Raw genomic sequence first — 20,196 nt, forward strand, 5'->3', positions numbered from 1 at the left:
CAAGTAAATACTAAATAAAAACAAAGTAATTATCAAGTAACTACAAAGTAAATACCAAGTAAAACAAAGTAACTACCAAGTAGCTACAATGTAACTACCAAGTAACGACTGAGTAACTACAAAACAATTACCAGGTAAAAACAAGGTAACCACCAAGTAAAATACCAAGTAAATACTAGGTAAAAACAAGGTAACTATCAAGTAAAATACCAAGTAAATACAAAGTAAATACCAGGTAAAAACAAGGTAACTACCAAGTAAAATACCAAGTAAATACTAGGTAAAAACAAGGTAACTATCAAGTAAAATACCAAGTAAATACAAAGTAAATACCAGGTAAAAACTATGTAACTACCAAGTAAAATACAAAGTAAATACCAGGTAAAAACAAGGTAACTACCAAGTAAAATACCAAGTAAATACAAAGTAAATACCAGGTAAAAACTACATTTCCTTTGTTTTAGTACAAAGTCCGATTGAGGAAGTCCAGGTAGATTTCAGACTTGAGTATTGAGAGTAAAAGTCTTCAGGAGAAGAAAAGGCCACAAAAGATGAAAAGTCTTCTCTTCTACATCAAATCCAAAATGGCGTCCATACGTTCAGTCCCTTTTCTGCCCTACACGTTTGAAGCGGCGCCGTTAGCGTCCCGCGCCTGCCGGATCCCGTAGAGCCACTTGATGACGCGGGCGTTCCTCTCGATGACCGAGATGCCGTACGGGACCCGCTCCCTGGCGGCGGCGTCCTCGTCCCGGCCGTAGTCCTCCCGGCCCGGCTCCGCCTCCTCCCCGCAGTCCGAGCTGGGCGTGCTGACGCTCCGCAGCTTGCAGATGGACACGATGTCCGAGTTGGCCCGGGTGAAGCGCTCCACCCCGCCCATGCCCTCCACCTCGTCGGGGTCCAGCCCGCAGTAGTTGAAGAAGCGCTCCAGGTCGGCCGTGGCGCGGGAGTAGCGGTCGCTCAGGTCCGACTTGGAGCGGTGCAAGGAGGGGTGCTTCCGGGCCGAGCCCCTGGAGCTGGCGTTGGACAGGCGGGTGAAGGCGGGCGAGGCGGGCGGGATCATGCCTGCGCGCAGCAGCATGGGGCTGGGGGGCGGATAGGGAGAGGCGGCCTTCGTTTGGGTGCCGGTTTTAGCTGGGGCTGGGTTCTGGGGGCCTGGGAGAGGCGGTGGAGGCGCCTGGGGGTGTGGCACTTGACCCTGGGGGCTCTGTCGCGGTCTGAGCGGGGGCCTCTGGGGCTTTCTGATATCCGCGTGGGGCCGGACGTCCACCCTGCGCACCGTGACCGCGTTTGGGGAGCCGTAGGCGGACGGGACAAGGATGCGAGGCGCCCGTATCGGGACAGGGGGAGGGCGGTGGCTGGGGTCGGCAGCGGGGGTCCGCAGGCTGTTGGCGAGGTGGGAGGAGGTACAGGAGGAGGCGGGCGAAGAGCTGGCGGTGTTGAGCGGCTTGAGGTTGTTGAGGAGGCGGTTGCTCCTCTCCTGCTCCGCCACCAGGCTGCTGCCGATGCTCTTGGCCCCGGACGACGGGGACGAGGACGACGGGGACGAGGACGACGGGGAGGTGGACGAGGACGACTGGGAGGAAAGCTGGGGGGCGTCGCCCACATCATTGATCAGATTGTTCAAAATATCCAAGTTGAGAGGCGGTCCTCTTCTCCCGCGCCCTTCCCCCATTCCGCCACCGTCCCCGCCGGCTGGGCACCGGGGACTCTTCCGGGCCGGGGGAGCGCCCATTTGGAACTGGAGCATCCTGGCCGGCGGTACCAGGGGCTTCCGGATGATCGGCGGCTTGACGGGCGCCTGGCGCGTGAGCGCCACCTGCTGGCTTTTCACGTACTTGGCCTTGTCCGCCTCCAGGCGCTCCACGGCGCTCAGCTTGCGGGTGGATGGCTCCGCCTGGCGACGGAAATAGTCGGGACCCTTGGTCAGCAACCGGAACGGCATGGCCGAGGCGAAGGGGGCCCCGGGCAGGCGGCCGTCTGAGGGCCGCAGGGTCTCCACTGGCATGATGGCGGCGCTGAAAGGAAATAATAGCGGGAATATTATGACCGCTCTGTATTCATTACAAATTCAATGTATGATAAAGTATTTATGGAACATGAATTAGCGCCCCCTGGTTTTCCATTGGAAGAATTTTGTATTGTGACTACCGTATTTTCTTGAATAGTATGCGCCTGCCTTGAATTACTGCCGGGTCAAACTCGCTTCGCAAAATAATAAGTGCATGCTTAGTATTACCGCCGGGTCACACTCGTGATGTCACGAGTGACACTTCCTCTGTCATCATTTTCAAAATGGAGGAGGCTGATTTCAATACCGGTAATTTGAAATCACATAAAGGGAAGAAGATTAAGAGCTATTCAGTAGGATTTAAGGTCCAAGCTTACATCACACTCAAATTTCTAATGCATGCCTTTGGTAAGTGCCGGAGTGAGAAGAGGTTTGAAAATATTTAGCGCATGCATACTTTTACCGCATGCCTTTGGTAAGCGCAGGAGTGAGAAGAGGTTTTAAATAAATTAGCGCCCGGGCGGCAATTCAAGGAAATACGGTATGTTATAGTAGTATTTATAAACATTGATATGACTTATTAAGACTATACAATGTTTTGACAAAAATATCTTAAAGTTTCTAGAACAATTTTTTAGTTACAAGCTTCCCCACCTCTAGTTGACGTAGCGCTTGTCAGAATGAACCCCTTAAGATCCGACCCAAAAATATCCCATCTTACTTGCAAGCATTAGCTTTTAGCTAAAGATGGATCGAACTTTCGAAAACGTGAGTGTGGAGGACAGTGCTGAGACGAGGGAGTCGATGTTATTCATTGAATTTAAAAAAAGAAATCATCAAAAACATGACAAAGTGTGGAGCTAGCTAACTTGGTGAAGCAGTTGCGACTCTGCACCAAACGGATTAAGAATGATTCGATAACGCCAGCCAAGGATGTGGAATTAATAGCTAAGCGGCGGACATTTATCCATGAAAATATGAGGAAGCTGCTGATGGTGTGTTTGACAGAGAAGCAGGTGGAATGTTGTACATCGGTGGTTCTTTACTTTTGTTCACAAAGCACCACCTGGTAAAAAAAATTGAGGGGTATTGTGTATATATAGTTGTATTATATAAATATTGATATTTATGTATTGTTAGTCACTAACAATGCACAAATATCAATATGTATTAAATACAACTATACATTCATATTTTATACATATTGATATTTGTATTTTATACTAGACATTAAGAATGTATACTTTAATTTTTTACATATTGATTTGTGTATTTGTGTATCAATATGTATAAAATACAACTATATATTAATATTGTACAGTTGTATTTTATACATATTGGTATTTGTGTATTGAGAATATGTAGTACTATTTAGTGACATTGATATTTGTGTATTAAATGAACATAAAAGGGTTGCAGTGATGTTTGAGGGGACAATAAATCATTTTTGGTTCTTTTTTTTTAAAGAAAATACAGCCTGAAAGAACTTTAAATAAAACTGTTAGCAGGTTTTGTGCAAATAAAAGACATGCATTCAAGTAAAACGTTTAAAAACATTCATGGACGACATTCTGACAATAAAATTGCGAGTTTAAGCAAATTTTTATTACGAGTAATCATGATTACCGGTAATCCAAATTCCAAAACGGGATTAATCTGATTTAAAAAATAATAATAATTTGACAGTTCTATTTCATAAATATTGATATCTGAGTATACATTTGTAGTTTATAAATATTGATATTTGTGTAGTAGATAGTGAAATAGTGCTATTGATATTTGGGTATTGATAATGTATAGTTGTATCCTATACATATTTATATTGGTGTGTATTGGTGACAATAAATATATTTTGTGTTCTTTTTTTTAAAAGAAAATACAGCCTGAAAGAACTTTTTATAAAACTGTTAGCAAGTTTTGTGCAAATAAACGACATGCATTCAAGTAAAACGTTTAAAAACATTCATGGACGACATTCTGACAATAAAATTGCGATTTGAAGCAGATTTTATTCATGAATAATCATGATTAATCCAAAATAAAAAATGGAATTAATCTAATTAAAAAAATAATAATAACTTGACAGCCCTATTTTATAAATGTTGATATTTGTGTATTGAGAATATATTGTGTATTAAATGAACGTAAAGGGTTTAAGTGATGTTTGGAGGGACAATCAATATATTTTGTCTTCTTTTTTTTAAGAAAATACAGCCTGAAAGAACTTTAGATAAAACTGTTAGCAGGTTTTGTGCAAAAAAATGACATGCGTTCAAGAAAAATGTTCATGGACGACATTCTAACAATAAAATTGCGATTTTAAGCACATTTTAATTATGAATAATCCCGATGAACCCAAAATCCAAAATGGGATTAATCTGATTTACAAAATACTAATCATTTGACAGCCCTATTTCATAAATATTGATATTTATGTATGTGAAAATAAAGGTGTGCCTTTTATAAATATTGATATTTGTGTATTGATAATATGTAGTAGTACTAAGAGGTGTTGATATTTGTGTATTAAATGAAAATAAAGGGTTGCATGTTGTAAATAAAAGTGACAATAAATATCCATTGTGTTTTTGTTTTAAGAAAATTATTCTTTTGTACTTTTACACCCCCCTCCCCCCCGCAGTTTAACATGATTACCGTCTGTGCTGATGCTGTCCTCCTCTGTTAGGCTTCTTATCCCCCCCCCCACAGTCGGGCTTCAGTGGACGGCTGGTGGAAGGACTGGGTCGAGAGTGAAATTCCACATCGGGGCCCCGGTCGGGACTCCGCCGCTTTGGGCTTGGTTCTGACCCAGATAGAGGGTGGGGTGGTGGTTGCGGATGGGGGGGGGTTAAGCCTCCTATCGGGGTCACAGGCGGGACTCTTTAAGCAGAGATCAGCACGTCCAGATGTGATGGTCAAGACCTGGAGAGTTGGTGGAGGGAGGGGTAGGGGGGGAAAGTCCAAAATCAGATGTAGTCCGGTCTGCACACACCCACACATACACTGTCACACACACACACAAACACTCGCACACACACACACACGCACACAAACACACGCTCTGGAAGGACTTCCTCAGTACTGAAGTGGAGCAGACGGGACAGCACTTTAATACCACGTCTGGCTCCTCCGGGCCTGGCCAATCGTGCGTCGTCACACGGGGGGGGGGGGCGGGGTTAGAGGCGGCGGTCGCGCTCCCATTGGTCATCCTCCGAAAGAATCCTGACCAATGGGACCCCTCCCCCCCACACCCTCAAGTGAGAACAAGTGAGGAGGCTTTTCATTCAAATGAAAATTCTTTGAAAAGGAGAAAGTGGGAGGAGGGCTTCAGTTTCAACGGTAAAAACAGCTGCAATGTTCTTGTTTGGTTTGAACATCCAGCTAATGTTACCATCCACTGTTCCCTCGCTTGTCTTCCTTGTTTGCACACCAGCGGCATTTAACAAAACATCACTTGGTCTTTGTTTACCTACTTAGTCTGTATTTACGCAGGCTTTCTGTCCAACCTCCGACAGTAAAGCATAAGAACTCATTGTGGCTTATTTCCATCTATTTTGTTTTGCTAGTGGTCGGCACTGAAAATCCAGGAGCGCACGTTAGATTATGCGAAGACTAAATTGTTTTCCATGTTTACGAAGGACTTTAAATCAGATTCATGGAAGACTGAATCGTCTTCCATGTTTTCGAGGGACCGTACGAAGGATTTATCAAAGACTAAATTGTCTTCCTTGTTTACGCAAGACGGTATATCGGATTCGTAGGTCGGACTTATCGAAGACTAACTCGTCTTCCATGTTTACTGTACGTCAGATTCATCGAAGATTGAAACAGATTCATCGAAGACCATGTTTACGAGGGACGATACGTTGGATTTATCAGACTAAATCGTCTTCCATGTTTACGAAAGACCACAAATCAGATTCATCAAAGACAAAATCGGATTAATCGAAGACTAAAGCTCCCCCCTACTTACAAGGGAGCGTAGGTTAGATTCATTGAAGACTAAATTGTTTTCCATGTTTACGAAGGACTTTAAATAGGATTTATCGAAGATTAACTCAGATTCATCGAAGACTGAATCGTCTTCTATGTTTACATGGGACGTATCAAACACTAAATCGTTTTCCAAGTTTACAAAGGATCATATGTCGGATTTATCTAAAACTAAATCAGATTATTCAAAAACTTAATTGTCTTCGATGTTTACAAAGAACCGTAGGTCTGATTTATCGAAGACTAAATCATCTTCTATGTTTACGAAGGACTGTACGACAGATTAATTGAAGACTATATTGTTTTCCACGTTTACAAAGGACTTTAAGTAGGATTCATCGAAGATTAAATCAGATTCATCGATGACTGAATCGTCTTCTATGTTTACGAGGGACCGTGCATGGGACGTATCAAACACTAAATCGTTTTCCACGTTTACAAAGGATCGTATGTCGGATTTATATAAAATTAAATCAGATTATTCAAAAACTTAATTGTCTTAGATGTTTACAAAGAACCGTAGGTCTGACTTATCGAAGACTAAATCGTCTTCTATGTTTACGAAGGACTGTACGACAGATTAATTGAAGACTAAATTGTTTTCCGTGTTTATGAAGGACTTTAAGTAGGATTCATCGAAGATTAAATCAGATTCATCGAAGACTGAATCGTCTTCTATGTTTACGAGGGACCGTACATGGGACGTATCAAACACTAAATTGTTTTCCACGTTTACAAAGGATCGTTTGTTGGATTTATCTAAAACAAAATCAGATTATTCAAAAACGTAATTGTCTTCGATGTTTACAAAGAACCGTAGGTCGGACTTATCGAAGACTAAATCGTCTTCTATGTTTACGAAGGACTGTACGACAGATTAATTGAAGACTAAATTGTTTTCCATGTTTACGAAAGACTTTAAGTAGGATTCATCGAAGATTAAATCAGATTTATCGAAGACTGAATCGTCTTCTATGTTTACGAGGGACCGTGCATGGGACGTATCAAACACTAAATCGTTTTCCACGTTTACAAAGGATAGTAAATCGGATTTATCTAAAACTAAATCAGATTATTCAAAAACTTAATTGTCTTCGATGTTTACAAAGAACCGTAGGTCTGACTTATCGAAGACTAAATCGTCTTGTATGTTTACGAAGGACTGTACGACAGATTAATTGAAGACTAAATTGTTTTCCGTGTTTACGAAGGACTTTAAGTAGGATTCATCGAAGATTAAATCAGATTCATCGATGACTGAATCGTCTTCTATGTTTACGAGGGACCGTGCATGGGACGTATCAAACACTAAATCGTTTTCCACGTTTACAAAGGATCGTATGTCGGATTTATATAAAATTAAATCAGATTATTCAAAAACTTAATTGTCTTAGATGTTTACAAAGAACCGTAGGTCTGACTTATCGAAGACTAAATCGTCTTCTATGTTTACGAAGGACTGTACGACAGATTAATTGAAGACTAAATTGTTTTCCGTGTTTATGAAGGACTTTAAGTAGGATTCATCGAAGATTAAATCAGATTCATCGAAGACTGAATCGTCTTCTATGTTTACGAGGGACCGTACATGGGACGTATCAAACACTAAATTGTTTTCCACGTTTACAAAGGATCGTTTGACGGATTTATCTAAAACAAAATCAGATTATTCAAAAACGTAATTGTCTTCGATGTTTACAAAGAACCGTAGGTCGGACTTATCGAAGACTAAATCGTCTTCTATGTTTACGAAGGACTGTACGACAGATTAATTGAAGACTAAATTGTTTTCCGTGTTTACGAAGGACTTTAAGTAGGATTCATCGAAGATTAAATCAGATTCATCGATGACTGAATCGTCTTCTATGTTTACGATAGACCGTGCATGGGACGTATCAAACGCTAAATCGTTTTCCACGTTTACAAAGGATCGTATGTCGGATTTATATAAAATTAAATCAGATTATTCAAAAACTTAATTGTCTTAGATGTTTACAAAGAACCGTAGGTCTGACTTATCGAAGACTAAATCGTCTTCTATGTTTACGAAGGACTGTACGACAGATTAATTGAAGACTAAATTGTTTTCCGTGTTTATGAAGGACTTTAAGTAGGATTCATCGAAGATTAAATCAGATTCATCGAAGACTGAATCGTCTTCTATGTTTACGAGGGACCGTACATGGGACGTATCCATCCATCCATCCATTTTCTACCGCTTATTCCCTTTCGGGGTCGCGGGGGGCGCTAACCCCTCTGCCACCGTGAAGCGTCAAACACTAAATTGTTTTCCACGTTTACAAAGGATCGTTTGTTGGATTTATCTAAAACAAAATCAGATTATTCAAAAACGTAATTGTCTTCGATGTTTACAAAGAACCGTAGGTCGGACTTATCGAAGACTAAATCGTCTTCTATGTTTACGAAGGACTGTACGACAGATTAATTGAAGACAAAATTGTTTTCCATGTTTACGAAGGACTTTAAGTAGGATTCATCGAAGATTAAATCAGATTCATCGAAGACTGAATCGTCTTCTATGTTTACGAGGGACCGTACATGGGACGTATCAAACACTAAATCGTTTTCCACGTTTACAAAGGATCGTATGTCGGATTTATCTAAAACTAAATCAGATTATTCAAAAACCTAATTGTCTTCGATGTTTACAAAGAACCGTATGTACGACTTATCGAAGACTAAATCGTCTTCTATGTTTACAAAGGACTGTACGACAGATTAATCTAAGACTGTATCGTCTTCCATGGTTAAGAGGGGCCACGCAAGTAATTGGACTGGAATGACAACTGAAAAAGCCGCGGGCCACGATTGAACAAATTAACCTTTTAATAGGGACCCAAACAAGTTTTGCATTGAATATTGAGCAAGCAAGGCTTATATAACTTTATAGTGACATGCAAAATCATATTTCAAATAAAAATTATGAAAAAATATCAATGGCATATCAAATAAAATGTAAATACAAATTGAATGCCTCTTATCTATTTGCAACCTTCTGAAGTGAATATCAAATAAAAACAATTTTACAGGCTAATAATACATTTGAAAATAAAATAACTAATGAATGAATCAAACATTCAAGCCTTGAAGTAGCAACAGAAAGTGCGAACATTATTTATTGCTCAGTTTGCTACACTGATTTGCTTTAACACTGAATATGGAATAATCAACGCTTATATAACTTAATAGTGCAAAATCTTAATAGTGGTGGTAGCGGAGGGTGTATATTGTAGCATCCCGGAAGAGTTAGTGCTGCAAGGGCTTCTGGGTATTTATTTTGTTGTGTTTATGTTGTCTTACAGTGCGGATGTTCTCCCGAAATATGTTTGTCATTCTTGTTTGGTGCGGTTTGACAGTGTGGCGCATTTTTGTAAGAGTGTTAAAGTTGTTCATACGGCCACCCTCAGTGTGACCTGTATGGCTGTTGACCAAGTATGCTTTGCATTCACTCATGTGTGTGTTTAAAAGCCGCATATATTATGTGACTAGGCTGGCACGCTGTTTGTATGGAGTAAAAGCGGACGTGACGACAGGTTGTAGAGAATGCTTTAAGGCAGTGCCTTTAAGGAACACCCCCAATATTGTTGTCCGGGTGGAAATTGGTAGAAATTCGAGAGTGTGGTTGCCCCGGGAGATTCTTGGGAGGGGCACTGAACTTTGGGAGTCTACCGGGAATATCGGGAGGGTTGGCGAGAATGAGTATTAGCGGTGAATGCGGTGTTACACCGGCGGGCCAGCACTAATATTAATTTGATATTGCCTTAAGGGCCAAAATAAATTACACGGCGGGCTTTAGGCCCGTGGGCCAGAATTTGACACCCATGTTTTAAACTATTGTAGTGGCGTTCTGTACGAAGAGTACAATTTAATTCAGTCTTGTTTTGATATCAATCAATCAATCAATCAATCAATGTTTACTTATATAGCCCTAAATCACTAGTGTCTCAAAGGGCTGTATATGTCATCTTAGTGACATCATGCACAAAAGTGCACTCATAGCTTGTTTTAAAATGTCTCTGACAATCTTGCACTTTCTGTTTTGAAATGACATGAATGTCTGTGCCACTGCTTAATAACGGTTTAATAAATACAGTTTTAGTTGTGATTTCCCTCTCTGCATGAAAGTTTAAAATGAGCATATATCAATGCAGTATGAGGAAGAATGTTTTAATGTAGACACATAGAATCATACTGCTGTGATTATATGCATCAAGTGTTCATTCAAGGCTAAGGCAAAATATGGAGATATATATCGTGTATCATGACATGGCCTAAAAATATCGAGATATTAATAAAAGGCCGTATCGCCCAGCCCTACGTGTGCTTATTGTCTTCATGGCAGCTTTCACCATTTTATTATTGTTGCAGCACCACACAGAAAATGCCATGTCTGATTATACGCTGCCCTGTGCAATGTCCGCAAGATGTTGGCGCTGACACCTCGCCGCCTCCGTCCGCAAAGAACGTGCATGCAGTCTTCTGGCCAGACGACCCCTTTGAGAACCTCTCCGTGTTACAAGTTGTGTTGCACACTTTACATGCCTGCTGCTTTCAACCACATTCATGAAACCCTTTTCCTGACTTGAGTTACCCCACACAGCCCGCAGTCACGTGATCAATGACCAGGCCCATAAATCTGAGTTAGCACATAAAGGGGAACATTATCACCAGACCTATGTAAGTGTCAATATATACCTTGATGGTGCAGAAAAAATACCATCTATTTTTTTAACCGATTTCCTAACTCTAAATGGGTGAATTTTGGCGAATTAAACGCCTTTCTGTTTATCGCGCTGGAGGCGATGACGTCAGAATGTGACGTCGCCGAGGTAACACACCCGCCATTTTCATTTTCAACACATTACAAACACCGGGTCTCAGCTCTGTTATTTTCCGTTTTTTTGACTATTTTTTGGAACCTTGGAGACATCATGCCTCGACAGTGTGTTGTCGGAGGGTGTAACAACACTAACAGGGAGGGATTCAAGTTGCACCACTGGCCCGAAAATGCGAAAGTGTCTCCACATTTTACCGGCGATGCTAAGGCAGACATGGCACAGAGATGTATGGATAACCTGCAGATGCATTTGCAACGATAGTCAACGAAATCACAAAGGTGAGTTTTGTTGATGTTGACTGCCATCTAATCGATGCTAACATGCTACGCTAATTCTATGCTAACATGCTATTTACCGGCGGTGCTAAAGCAGACATGGCACAGAGAGATGTATGGATAACCTGCAGATGCATTTGCAACTATATTACGTTTCCACCCACATTTAATGCGAAAAAAAACACTTACCAATCGACGGATTTAAGTTGCTCCAGTGTCAAAAGATGCGAAAGTCCTGATCGTTTGGTCCGCACATTTTACCGGCGATGCTAACGCAGCTATTCGGCCATGCTATGGCTATGAATAGCGTCAATAGCTATTCGCTCAATAGCTTCAGTTTCCTCTTCAATATTTTCATACTCCAACCATCTGTTTCAATACATGCGTAATCTGTTGAATCGCTTAAGTCGCTGAAATCCGAGTTTGAATCCGAGCTAATGTCACTATATCTTGCTGTGGTATTCCCATTGTTTGTTTACATTGGCAGCACTGTGTGACGTCACAGGGAAATGGCCAGTGTCTTCGCAGAGAGCCGAAAATAAGGCACTTTAAAGCTTTATTTAGGGATATTCCGAGACCGGTAAAATTTTGAAAAAAACTTCAAAAAATACAACAAGCCACTGGGAACTGATTTGTATTGTTTTTAACCCTTTTGAAATTGTGATAATGTTCCCCTTTAAGAACACTCTGAAATGGAAACGGCCACCGAAACCCGGAGCGCCACCAACAGGCTGTTTGGACCTCCTCTGCAGCTCTTTTAGCTATAAATTCTAAGAAGAATCACAAAACAAAACTTGCACGTAAGCCGAGAACACTTTATTGCACTGTTTTTCAACCTTTTTTGAGCCAAGGCACATTTTTTTCATTGAGGCACACCACCATCAGAAATCATTAAAAAATTAAACTCAGCAGCCAATAGACAATAAAAAGTCGTTGGCGCAATTTTCGGATATGACTTTAAACCAGGGGACTCCAAACTATTATATATATGTATATATCAGGGTTTCCCACACATTCATTTATTTGTGGCGGCTCGCCACGAAAGAATTACGGCCGCCACAAATAGATTTTTCGGCTTTTGACTCGCTCAACCGCTCACAAAAGCAATGGGACTCTGTCTGTGAATGGAGCTTGTAGTTACAGTAGCCTGATTTCTGACATACGTCACATACTGTCACGCGTCTTGCGTCATATGCTCTCGCCGAGAGCTAACGTAAAATACTATTAACACAATAAGCAGATAAGGGATTTTCCAGAATGATGCTAGTAAATGTGTCTACTTACATCTGAAACACTCCCACTGCCCCCGCTTTTTTTTATTTTTATATTGCTTCACTCAACTTTCCTCATCCACGAATCTTTCATCCTCGCTCAAATTAATGGGGAAATCGTCGTTTTCTGGGTCCGAATAGCTCTTGCTGCTGGAGGCTATGATTATAAACAATGTGAGGATGTGAGGAGCCCGACAACCCGTGACGTCACGCGCACATCGTCTGCTACTTTCGGTAAAGGCAAGGCTTTTTTATTAGCGACCAAAAGTTGCGAACTTTATCGTCCATGTTCTCGACTAAATCTTTTCAGCAAAAATATGTAAGTATGACACATAGAATGGACCTGCTATCCCCATTTAAATAAGAAAATCTAATTTCAGTAGGCCTTTAAACGTGTGGACAATGCTGAAGAAACAAGTCCGTGTCGGAAAACCAACAAATTAAGCTGAACTGCACCAATTTTGTCATGAGGAGTGGTCAAAAATTCAACCAGAACCTTGCCGGAAGCTTGTGGATGGCTACCAAAAGCGCCGTATTGCAGTGCAACTAACCAAATATTAACATTGCTGTGTGTATACTTTTGACCCAGCAGATTTGGTCACATTTCCAGTAGACCCATAACAAATTCATAAAAGACGCAGACTTCATGATTGTTTTTTGTGACCAACAAGTATGTGCTCCATTTACTCTATCAGAAAAAAATAAGAGTTGTAGAAAGTATTGGAAACTCAAGACAACCATCACATTATATTCTTTACAAGTGTATGTAAATGTTTGATCACGACTGTACATGTTTGCTTATTTTTTTAAATTTTACTGAGCATTTATTTATTGATGTTGTTTCAAACTCGAAAAACAGTTAGCTTGGCTATTAGGGCTATTGCCTTCTCCTGGCTTTCTATCTGTGTGTAACATGTTAAAGCTCGTATGCCAGTGATAATACTACTTGATGATACTTAATATGTTAAGAAATACAATATATTTGGTGTAATAGAGTTGATTGTTATTTACTTAGGGGAGTTTTTTGACACTGTATATGGCGGGGATCGGCAACCCGCGGCTCTAGAGCCGCTTTAGCGCCGCCCTAGTGGCTCTCTGGAGCTTTTTCAAAAATTTATGAAAAATGTAAAAAAAATGAGTGGAAAAAAATAATATTTTTCTTTTAATATAGTTTCTGCAGGAGGACAAACATGACACAAACCTCCCTAATTGTTATAAAGCACATTGTTTGTATTAAACATGCTTCGCTGATTTGAGTATTTGGCGAGCACCGTTTTGTCCTGCTAATTTTGGCGGTCCTTGAACTCATCATGGTTTGTTTACATGTATAACTTTCTCCGACTTTCTAGGACGTGTTTTATGCCGCTTCTTTTTCCTATCTCATTTTGTCCACGGAACTTTTAACGTTGTGCATGAATGCACAAAGGTGAGTTTTGTTGATGTTACTGTCGTGTGCAATGCTAATCAGACATATTTGGTCACTGCATGACTGCAAGCTAATCGATGCTAACATGCTATTTAGGCTCGCTATATGTACACGTTGCATATTTGTGCCTCATTTGTAGCTATATTTGAGCTCATTTAGTTTCCTTTAAGTCCTCTTAATTCAATTTATATCTCATAACACACTATCTGTATGTAGTATGGCTTTTAATTGTTTGGGGCTCCAGACAGATTTGTTTTTGTATTTTTGGTCCAATATGGCTCTTTCAACATTTTGGGTTGCCGACCCCTGGTGTATGGGGATACAGAATCAATTAGCTGCTAGTCAGTCAGAGAGGATCAGCGTTTGCGATTGACAAATCGGCCGATCACATAATTTTTTTCCCGAAAATCGTTCGATACCGATACCACATCCCTTATCTGAATGTTCTTTGGTGGCCTGGTTGAGCACCGACCAATCGGTTTTGTCTGTTTCGCTGCACTGTACATATGACATCATCTTTTTTCCTCTACCAGATCAATCCACACATTTTAATGAGTCTTTTTATAGCTTCCTCAACATGCGAGCCTGTTTTCTCCCCCACCTCGCTGGCTTTAGCAGCTTCCTCGGCACACAGCGAGAGATCAGCGGCAGGTTCGGCGCAAACAGCCAGCTTGACAGCCGACACTTAGGCAGGCGGACAGAAAACAAGCACGTGCAGGCTTTGCTTCTTTGACGTGAAAACGGTTTGCTCTTCAAACTGACGTGACGAGCGTCTGAAAGTAGCCATCTAATTGGCGGGGACACTTGATGACGCCACCCACACCTGCTGCGTTCAAAGGGCTTAATGATTATCAGTGACAGACACACCTGTCTTCACCTGTTCCCTCCATCTGCCAGTGAGTAAAGTACAGTATATACAAACAACCACCGTTCCCATTATGCAACCAGTCCAAATATACAGTAAATATATTTATTAAAAGGGAACTGCACTTTTTATTTTGCCTATCATTCACAATTCCTATGTAAGACAAGCACACGTTTTTTTTAAATGCATTGTAACTCGTAAATTAACATTAGCAGAAGTCAGCCAACAATTCACGCTATTCTGCCTATAAAGCGCTCTAAAAACATCTCTACACCTCCAACAATGTCTTTTATACATGATGTAAGTATATATATGTAAAATAACATGCAATATTTACGTATTTTGCTCTTTTTAAGCATATGGCGGCGCACTAATTTCATAGACACATCGTGAGAGACAGCAAACATAATAAAACAAACACGTAGTGTACAACGTCTGCTCTCACTGGGATGACGACTGATAGGATATTGATATATTTTCGTTTAGATGAAGAATGACGCATTATTCTTGTGAAGGGTTAAAAAAAAGATGGGTGCAATGAAGCTTTTTTTAAGTCTTTCTCGCCATCTCCAGGTCTCGGTTGGCTGTCAGAGCTGACCAACTTCTCGATTTCAAATTTTTTTATGCATTGTTACTTGTAAATTAACATTATCAGATGTCAACCAACAATGGAGCCACACTATTCCGCCTAGAAAGAGCTCTAAAAAATATCTTTACACCTCCGACAATGTGTTTTATACATGCTGTAAGTATATATGTAATGTAGTGACAGGCACATTTATAATAACATGCAATATTTATGTATTTTGTATACAGCAGTGCATTAATTTCATAGACACATCAAAACGTTCCTTTTCCCTTCAACAACACTGACTACTAATCATTGCAGACTTCGTGAGAGACAGCAAACATAATAAATCAAACACTTACTGTACAAAGTCTGCTCTCACTGGGATGACGACTGATAGGATAGTGATATATTTTCGTTTAGATGAAGAATGACGCATTATTTTTGCGAAAGGTTAAAAAAAAAAAAGGTGGGTGCAACGGAGTGTTTTTTCAAGTCTTTCTCGGCATCTCCATGTCTCGGTTGGCTGTCAAAGTTGACCAACTTCTCGATTTATTATTTTTTTTATGCATTGATACTTGTAAATTAACATTAGCAGAAGTCAACCATCATGGCAGACTTTGTGAGAGACAGCAAACATAATAAATCAAATACTTACTGTACAAAGTCTGGTCTCACTGGGATCACGACTGATAGGATAGTGATATATTTTCGTTTAGATGAAGAATGGCGCATTATTCTTGTGGAGCGTTTTTTTAAGTCTTTCTCGCCATCTCCAGGTCTCGGTTGGCTGTCAAAGTTGACCAACTTCTCGATTTCTAATTTATTTTTTGCATTGTTACTTGTAAATTAACATTAGCAGATGTCAACCAACAATGGAGTCACGCAAGCGCTCTAAAAAACATATTTACACCTCCAACAACGTGTTTTATACATGCTATAAGTATATATGTAATGGAGTGACAGGCACATTTATAATAACATGTAATATTTATGTATATTGCCCATTTTAAGTATACAGCAGTGCATTAATTTCATAGACACATCAAAACGTTTATTTTCCCTTCAACAACACTGACTACTAATCATGGCAGACTTTGTGAGAGACAACAAACATAAAAAAATAACACTTACTGTACAAAGTCTGCTCTCACTGGAATGACGACTGATAGGGTAGTAATATATTTTCGTTTAGATGAGGAATGACGCCTTATTCTTTCAAAGAATAAAAAAAAAGGTGGGAGCAATCGAGCGTTTTTTTCAAGTCTTTCTTGCCATCCCCAGGTCTCGGTTGGCTGTCAAAGTTGACCAACTTTTCAATTTATGGCAACTTCTTCCTACTATACAAGTGAGAGAAATTATTTATTATCTATAATTAACTTTCACCAGCTCAGAGGCGAGAGAGCAGCTCACCAGCTCAATATATATTTCAATATAGCAGCATAAGTTAGTTATCTCTCTGTGAACAATGTTCTGCTAAAAGTAAGTCTTTACCTTTAGCGCTTAAAATAAGAATGTAACTAATAGTTGGTTGATATTCAGGTCACAAAACGTAAATGGATTATTGTTGGTACTTTTCGGGTGGGTTTTAGTGGGTTTTATGGGCGCAATAGATGCAATGACGTCATGACTCCCATTAGCTGACCTTGCTAGCGTTTATTTACGAGTTAGCACTTGTTTTGTGAATGATGGGGGAAATTTCATAAAAAGTGCAGTTCCCCTTTAAGGAACCTCCACTGTAGTCATGGTTAACGTTTTTTAGGGAAACACTGTGGCAAAAATGGATACTATTAGTTTTGTGTTTCCATTCATAGAATTCCCCTCTGTAGAAGAACTTAAACGTGCGGTCATACAAACCTCCATCACCATCAACCTTGTCATTAACCTTGGAGAGGTCCATATTTAGAGAGCTTTTCCATGTCCACTAGACACATTTCTTACCTCACCAGGAATGGTGCAAATTTGTCTGGCGCTACAAAGATGACGCGAGTTTGTGTTATAAAAAGCTCTGTTATTTGAAGCCTTCATCCCGGCCTCTTGCGTTAGACTAGGCTAAACAAATCAGAAAAAACAATCACGAGATGTTTGTGAACACGATATACAGAAAACAAACCATTTCAAAGAAAACCAGGATGATAAAAGCCAACGGTAAATCAAAATGTATTGTCGACCGGGGCACCAAAACGATGTGATCTGGTCCTACACTGGTTCCTAAGCCTAAAATCTGTGTGGCAAAATATACTAAAATCTCTTGCAATAACAATATACTACTTGGCACATAAATGATAATAGAACTATTTCAAAACATGTTAGAAAGGCTCCCATTTGGCTGCTAAGATTTGCGTTAACAGTTAATTTAGTCAAAACTATTATTAATACGAACTTATATATTCTGTTTGTTTACTTTTCATTATTTTGGGGTGATATTACAAATTAGGATATTGATCCTGTCATGCCGATGCGCACTTATCAATGGGCACCTCAGGACACGCCCACAGCTGCTCATCTCCTGCACGCGTCACTCCGGCGGCAGCAAGCAGCTGCAATCAGTGCACCTGTCAGCGATGAGCTTCCTGGGTTTTTTAAGCCAGTGCAGACCTGCATTCCGGGCCAGAACGTAATCTTCTGTTCGCGTACAGTAAGCCACGTCATGCTGTATGCTCACTTTTGCTCTCTGTGCTTTCTTCCCTGATGTATTGATCGTTTCGCGTCCTCCTTGTCGATCCTAATGTGGACCTCCGTTCCCGCGTTGACGAGCTGTGTGCCTTGTCTTTTTCCTTGTTTCCTCTGCCTCCCTGACTGCCTCTTGGAGCTCGACCTCCCGCTTGGACACGGTCCTTCTACACCTCGTTGAGCCCCCTATTTCCTGGTTGTTTGACGGATCTATGAGCCTGCCCTGCCCCCTTTTGGACTTACCTCTCGCTCAACATTTACGGTAACACTCAACAGTTAATTCCTACACATAGTCACACAACTACACACACTTGGATTTGTCACACTCCATTTCCCTTGGTTTATAATATGATTGTTTTGTTATATATATATATATATATATATATATATATATATATGTATATAATAAACCACAGAGTTCAATACCAAGCCCTTGTCGTCTTTGCCATCTACTCCCCTCCGCCGTACGTAACAGATCCAATACCAAGTAGTGATACGGGCTGTATTGGTCACACAATGTTCGTACTTCTTCAGGATCAATAAATGATAATAAAATGTTTTCATCACAAATATAGTCCAATAATATCAATTTACATGCAACATTTATAAGGATGCAAAGAGGGCAAAATTACCCCCAAAAAATCAAACACTACTATTGTCTCTTTGTTTCCTGAATTTTTAAACGATAACCAAATCGACAAAAATCGATTTTGTGATAATAAAAAAAAATATCGATCGAATCACTGTATGTCCAACATATACGGATACTATACTTGGTATCGTTACTGACTATATTTGTATCGATATGCCCACTTGTTTACATTTAAAAGCTTTAGCTTAGCGGTTAGCTTTTTTGTATACACCTATGGTAATGGTACTTGTAGGGCTGGGCGATATATCAAATATACTCGATGTATCGCAGGTTTTCTCTGTGCAATATAGAAAAAGACTATCATGACATTCGAGTATACGTTCTTACTAGAGATGCGCGGTTTGCGGTCACAACCGCGGGTCGGGCGGGTGACATGACAAAAAAATCGATTTTAAATACATTCGAGCGGGTGGCGGTTGAACCAATTCGGATATATATATTGTAATAATCCCAGGAATGTAGGCTCATAAAACTTCTTCGTTTATCTTCTCTTTATTGCACAAGATGTAATACAACCACACAACAGCTCTCATGTCTCTAACGCTTTTCCCGGGACAACTCCAACTCTCACTTCCTGTCGAGAACGTCACTTCCCTATCTCTCCCGGAAGTCCCGCCCCCCAGCCGAAGTCATTGGCTAACACCCCGTAGCCAGCCGCTACATTATACATAGTTAAATGTTATGTTGAAGAGGTTCATTTAGCCTACTGACGTGTATTTATAAATGGTTGATTTATATAGGCTAGTAGGTAAAGTGTGGTACCTGACAACTCTTGATGGTACGATCCATATAACACGTCACGCTAACATCACGTGACACCTCTGATGCAAGGTAGCCCAAACTTGTCAGGGACAACACTTTACCTTACTAGCCTATAGAAATCAACCACTTATAAATAGTTAAATGTTGTTACCCACATACGAAAAACGAGCAGCACTCTTTGAAACAGTATGTGGGCATACTTTTATTTTGAAGTGTCTCATTTGGTCTGTCGACGGATGTAAGGAAGCTACTTCCGGGTATGGCCAATGAGGTATTTGTCATTTGTTGGTATTTTACTTGGTAAAATGTTTGATCCACATGCTGTGCATGTTATTATTTTTACGTTTGTAATGTGCTTTATTTATTACAGTTTTCACTGTGAATTTGAAGGGAAAGTAAGCCTTCAAATAAATCAGTTCAAGAAAGCCATTGTGTCTGAGCTATTTGGAGGGAGTTACACTTTCTAACCTCACTAATGCCTTGCATCGTCTATATTAGATATATAACAACGGGCGGGTGGCGGGCAGGTATGGTTTTGATGAAATGTTGGTTCGGGTGGATTGCGGGTGGATGACGACTTTAGTGATGCGTTTGCGGATTATATAATTGCCTATCCGCGCATCTCTAGTTCTTACGCTGTCGCATTTAGCTGCGGGCATTACACTACAGGTGTTTCCCACTCTTTCATGTCTCTCCTCAAAGAGACATAAAACAAGCGCACCTTCTTACATCCGTCACATACTGTCACGCATGCAACGTCATACGCCCTCGGGGAGCAGACGAGTAACGGCATAGTAACGCTAGCTGTGATGCTAGCGGAGCGGTGCGAGTGGAAACACGAGAG

At 40.5% G+C, this 20,196-nt stretch overlaps 1 protein-coding gene across 4 annotated transcripts in view; it reads right to left on the reverse strand.

Annotated features, from left to right (window-relative positions):
* Positions 1 to 367: 367 nt before the first annotated feature.
* The window catches only part of wu:fa11c10 (protein FAM110B), a 96,510-nt gene continuing 76,681 nt past the window's right edge, over positions 368 to 20,196 (reverse strand). For all 4 annotated transcript variants that reach the window (XM_061902726.1, XM_061902725.1, XM_061902724.1 and 1 more), the window contains exons 2-3: positions 4,664 to 4,930; positions 368 to 2,015 (exon numbers count right to left, since the gene is read on the reverse strand). In XM_061902726.1, coding sequence (XP_061758710.1) covers positions 617 to 2,005 — 1,389 coding nt within the window. In that variant the 5' untranslated portion in view covers positions 2,006 to 2,015; positions 4,664 to 4,930 and the 3' untranslated portion in view covers positions 368 to 616. The remainder of the gene's footprint in view (positions 2,016 to 4,663; positions 4,931 to 20,196) is intronic.

This window comes from Nerophis ophidion, linkage group LG06 (assembly GCF_033978795.1).
Source record: "Nerophis ophidion isolate RoL-2023_Sa linkage group LG06, RoL_Noph_v1.0, whole genome shotgun sequence".
Classification (NCBI taxonomy): Eukaryota; Metazoa; Chordata; class Actinopteri; order Syngnathiformes; family Syngnathidae; genus Nerophis; species Nerophis ophidion.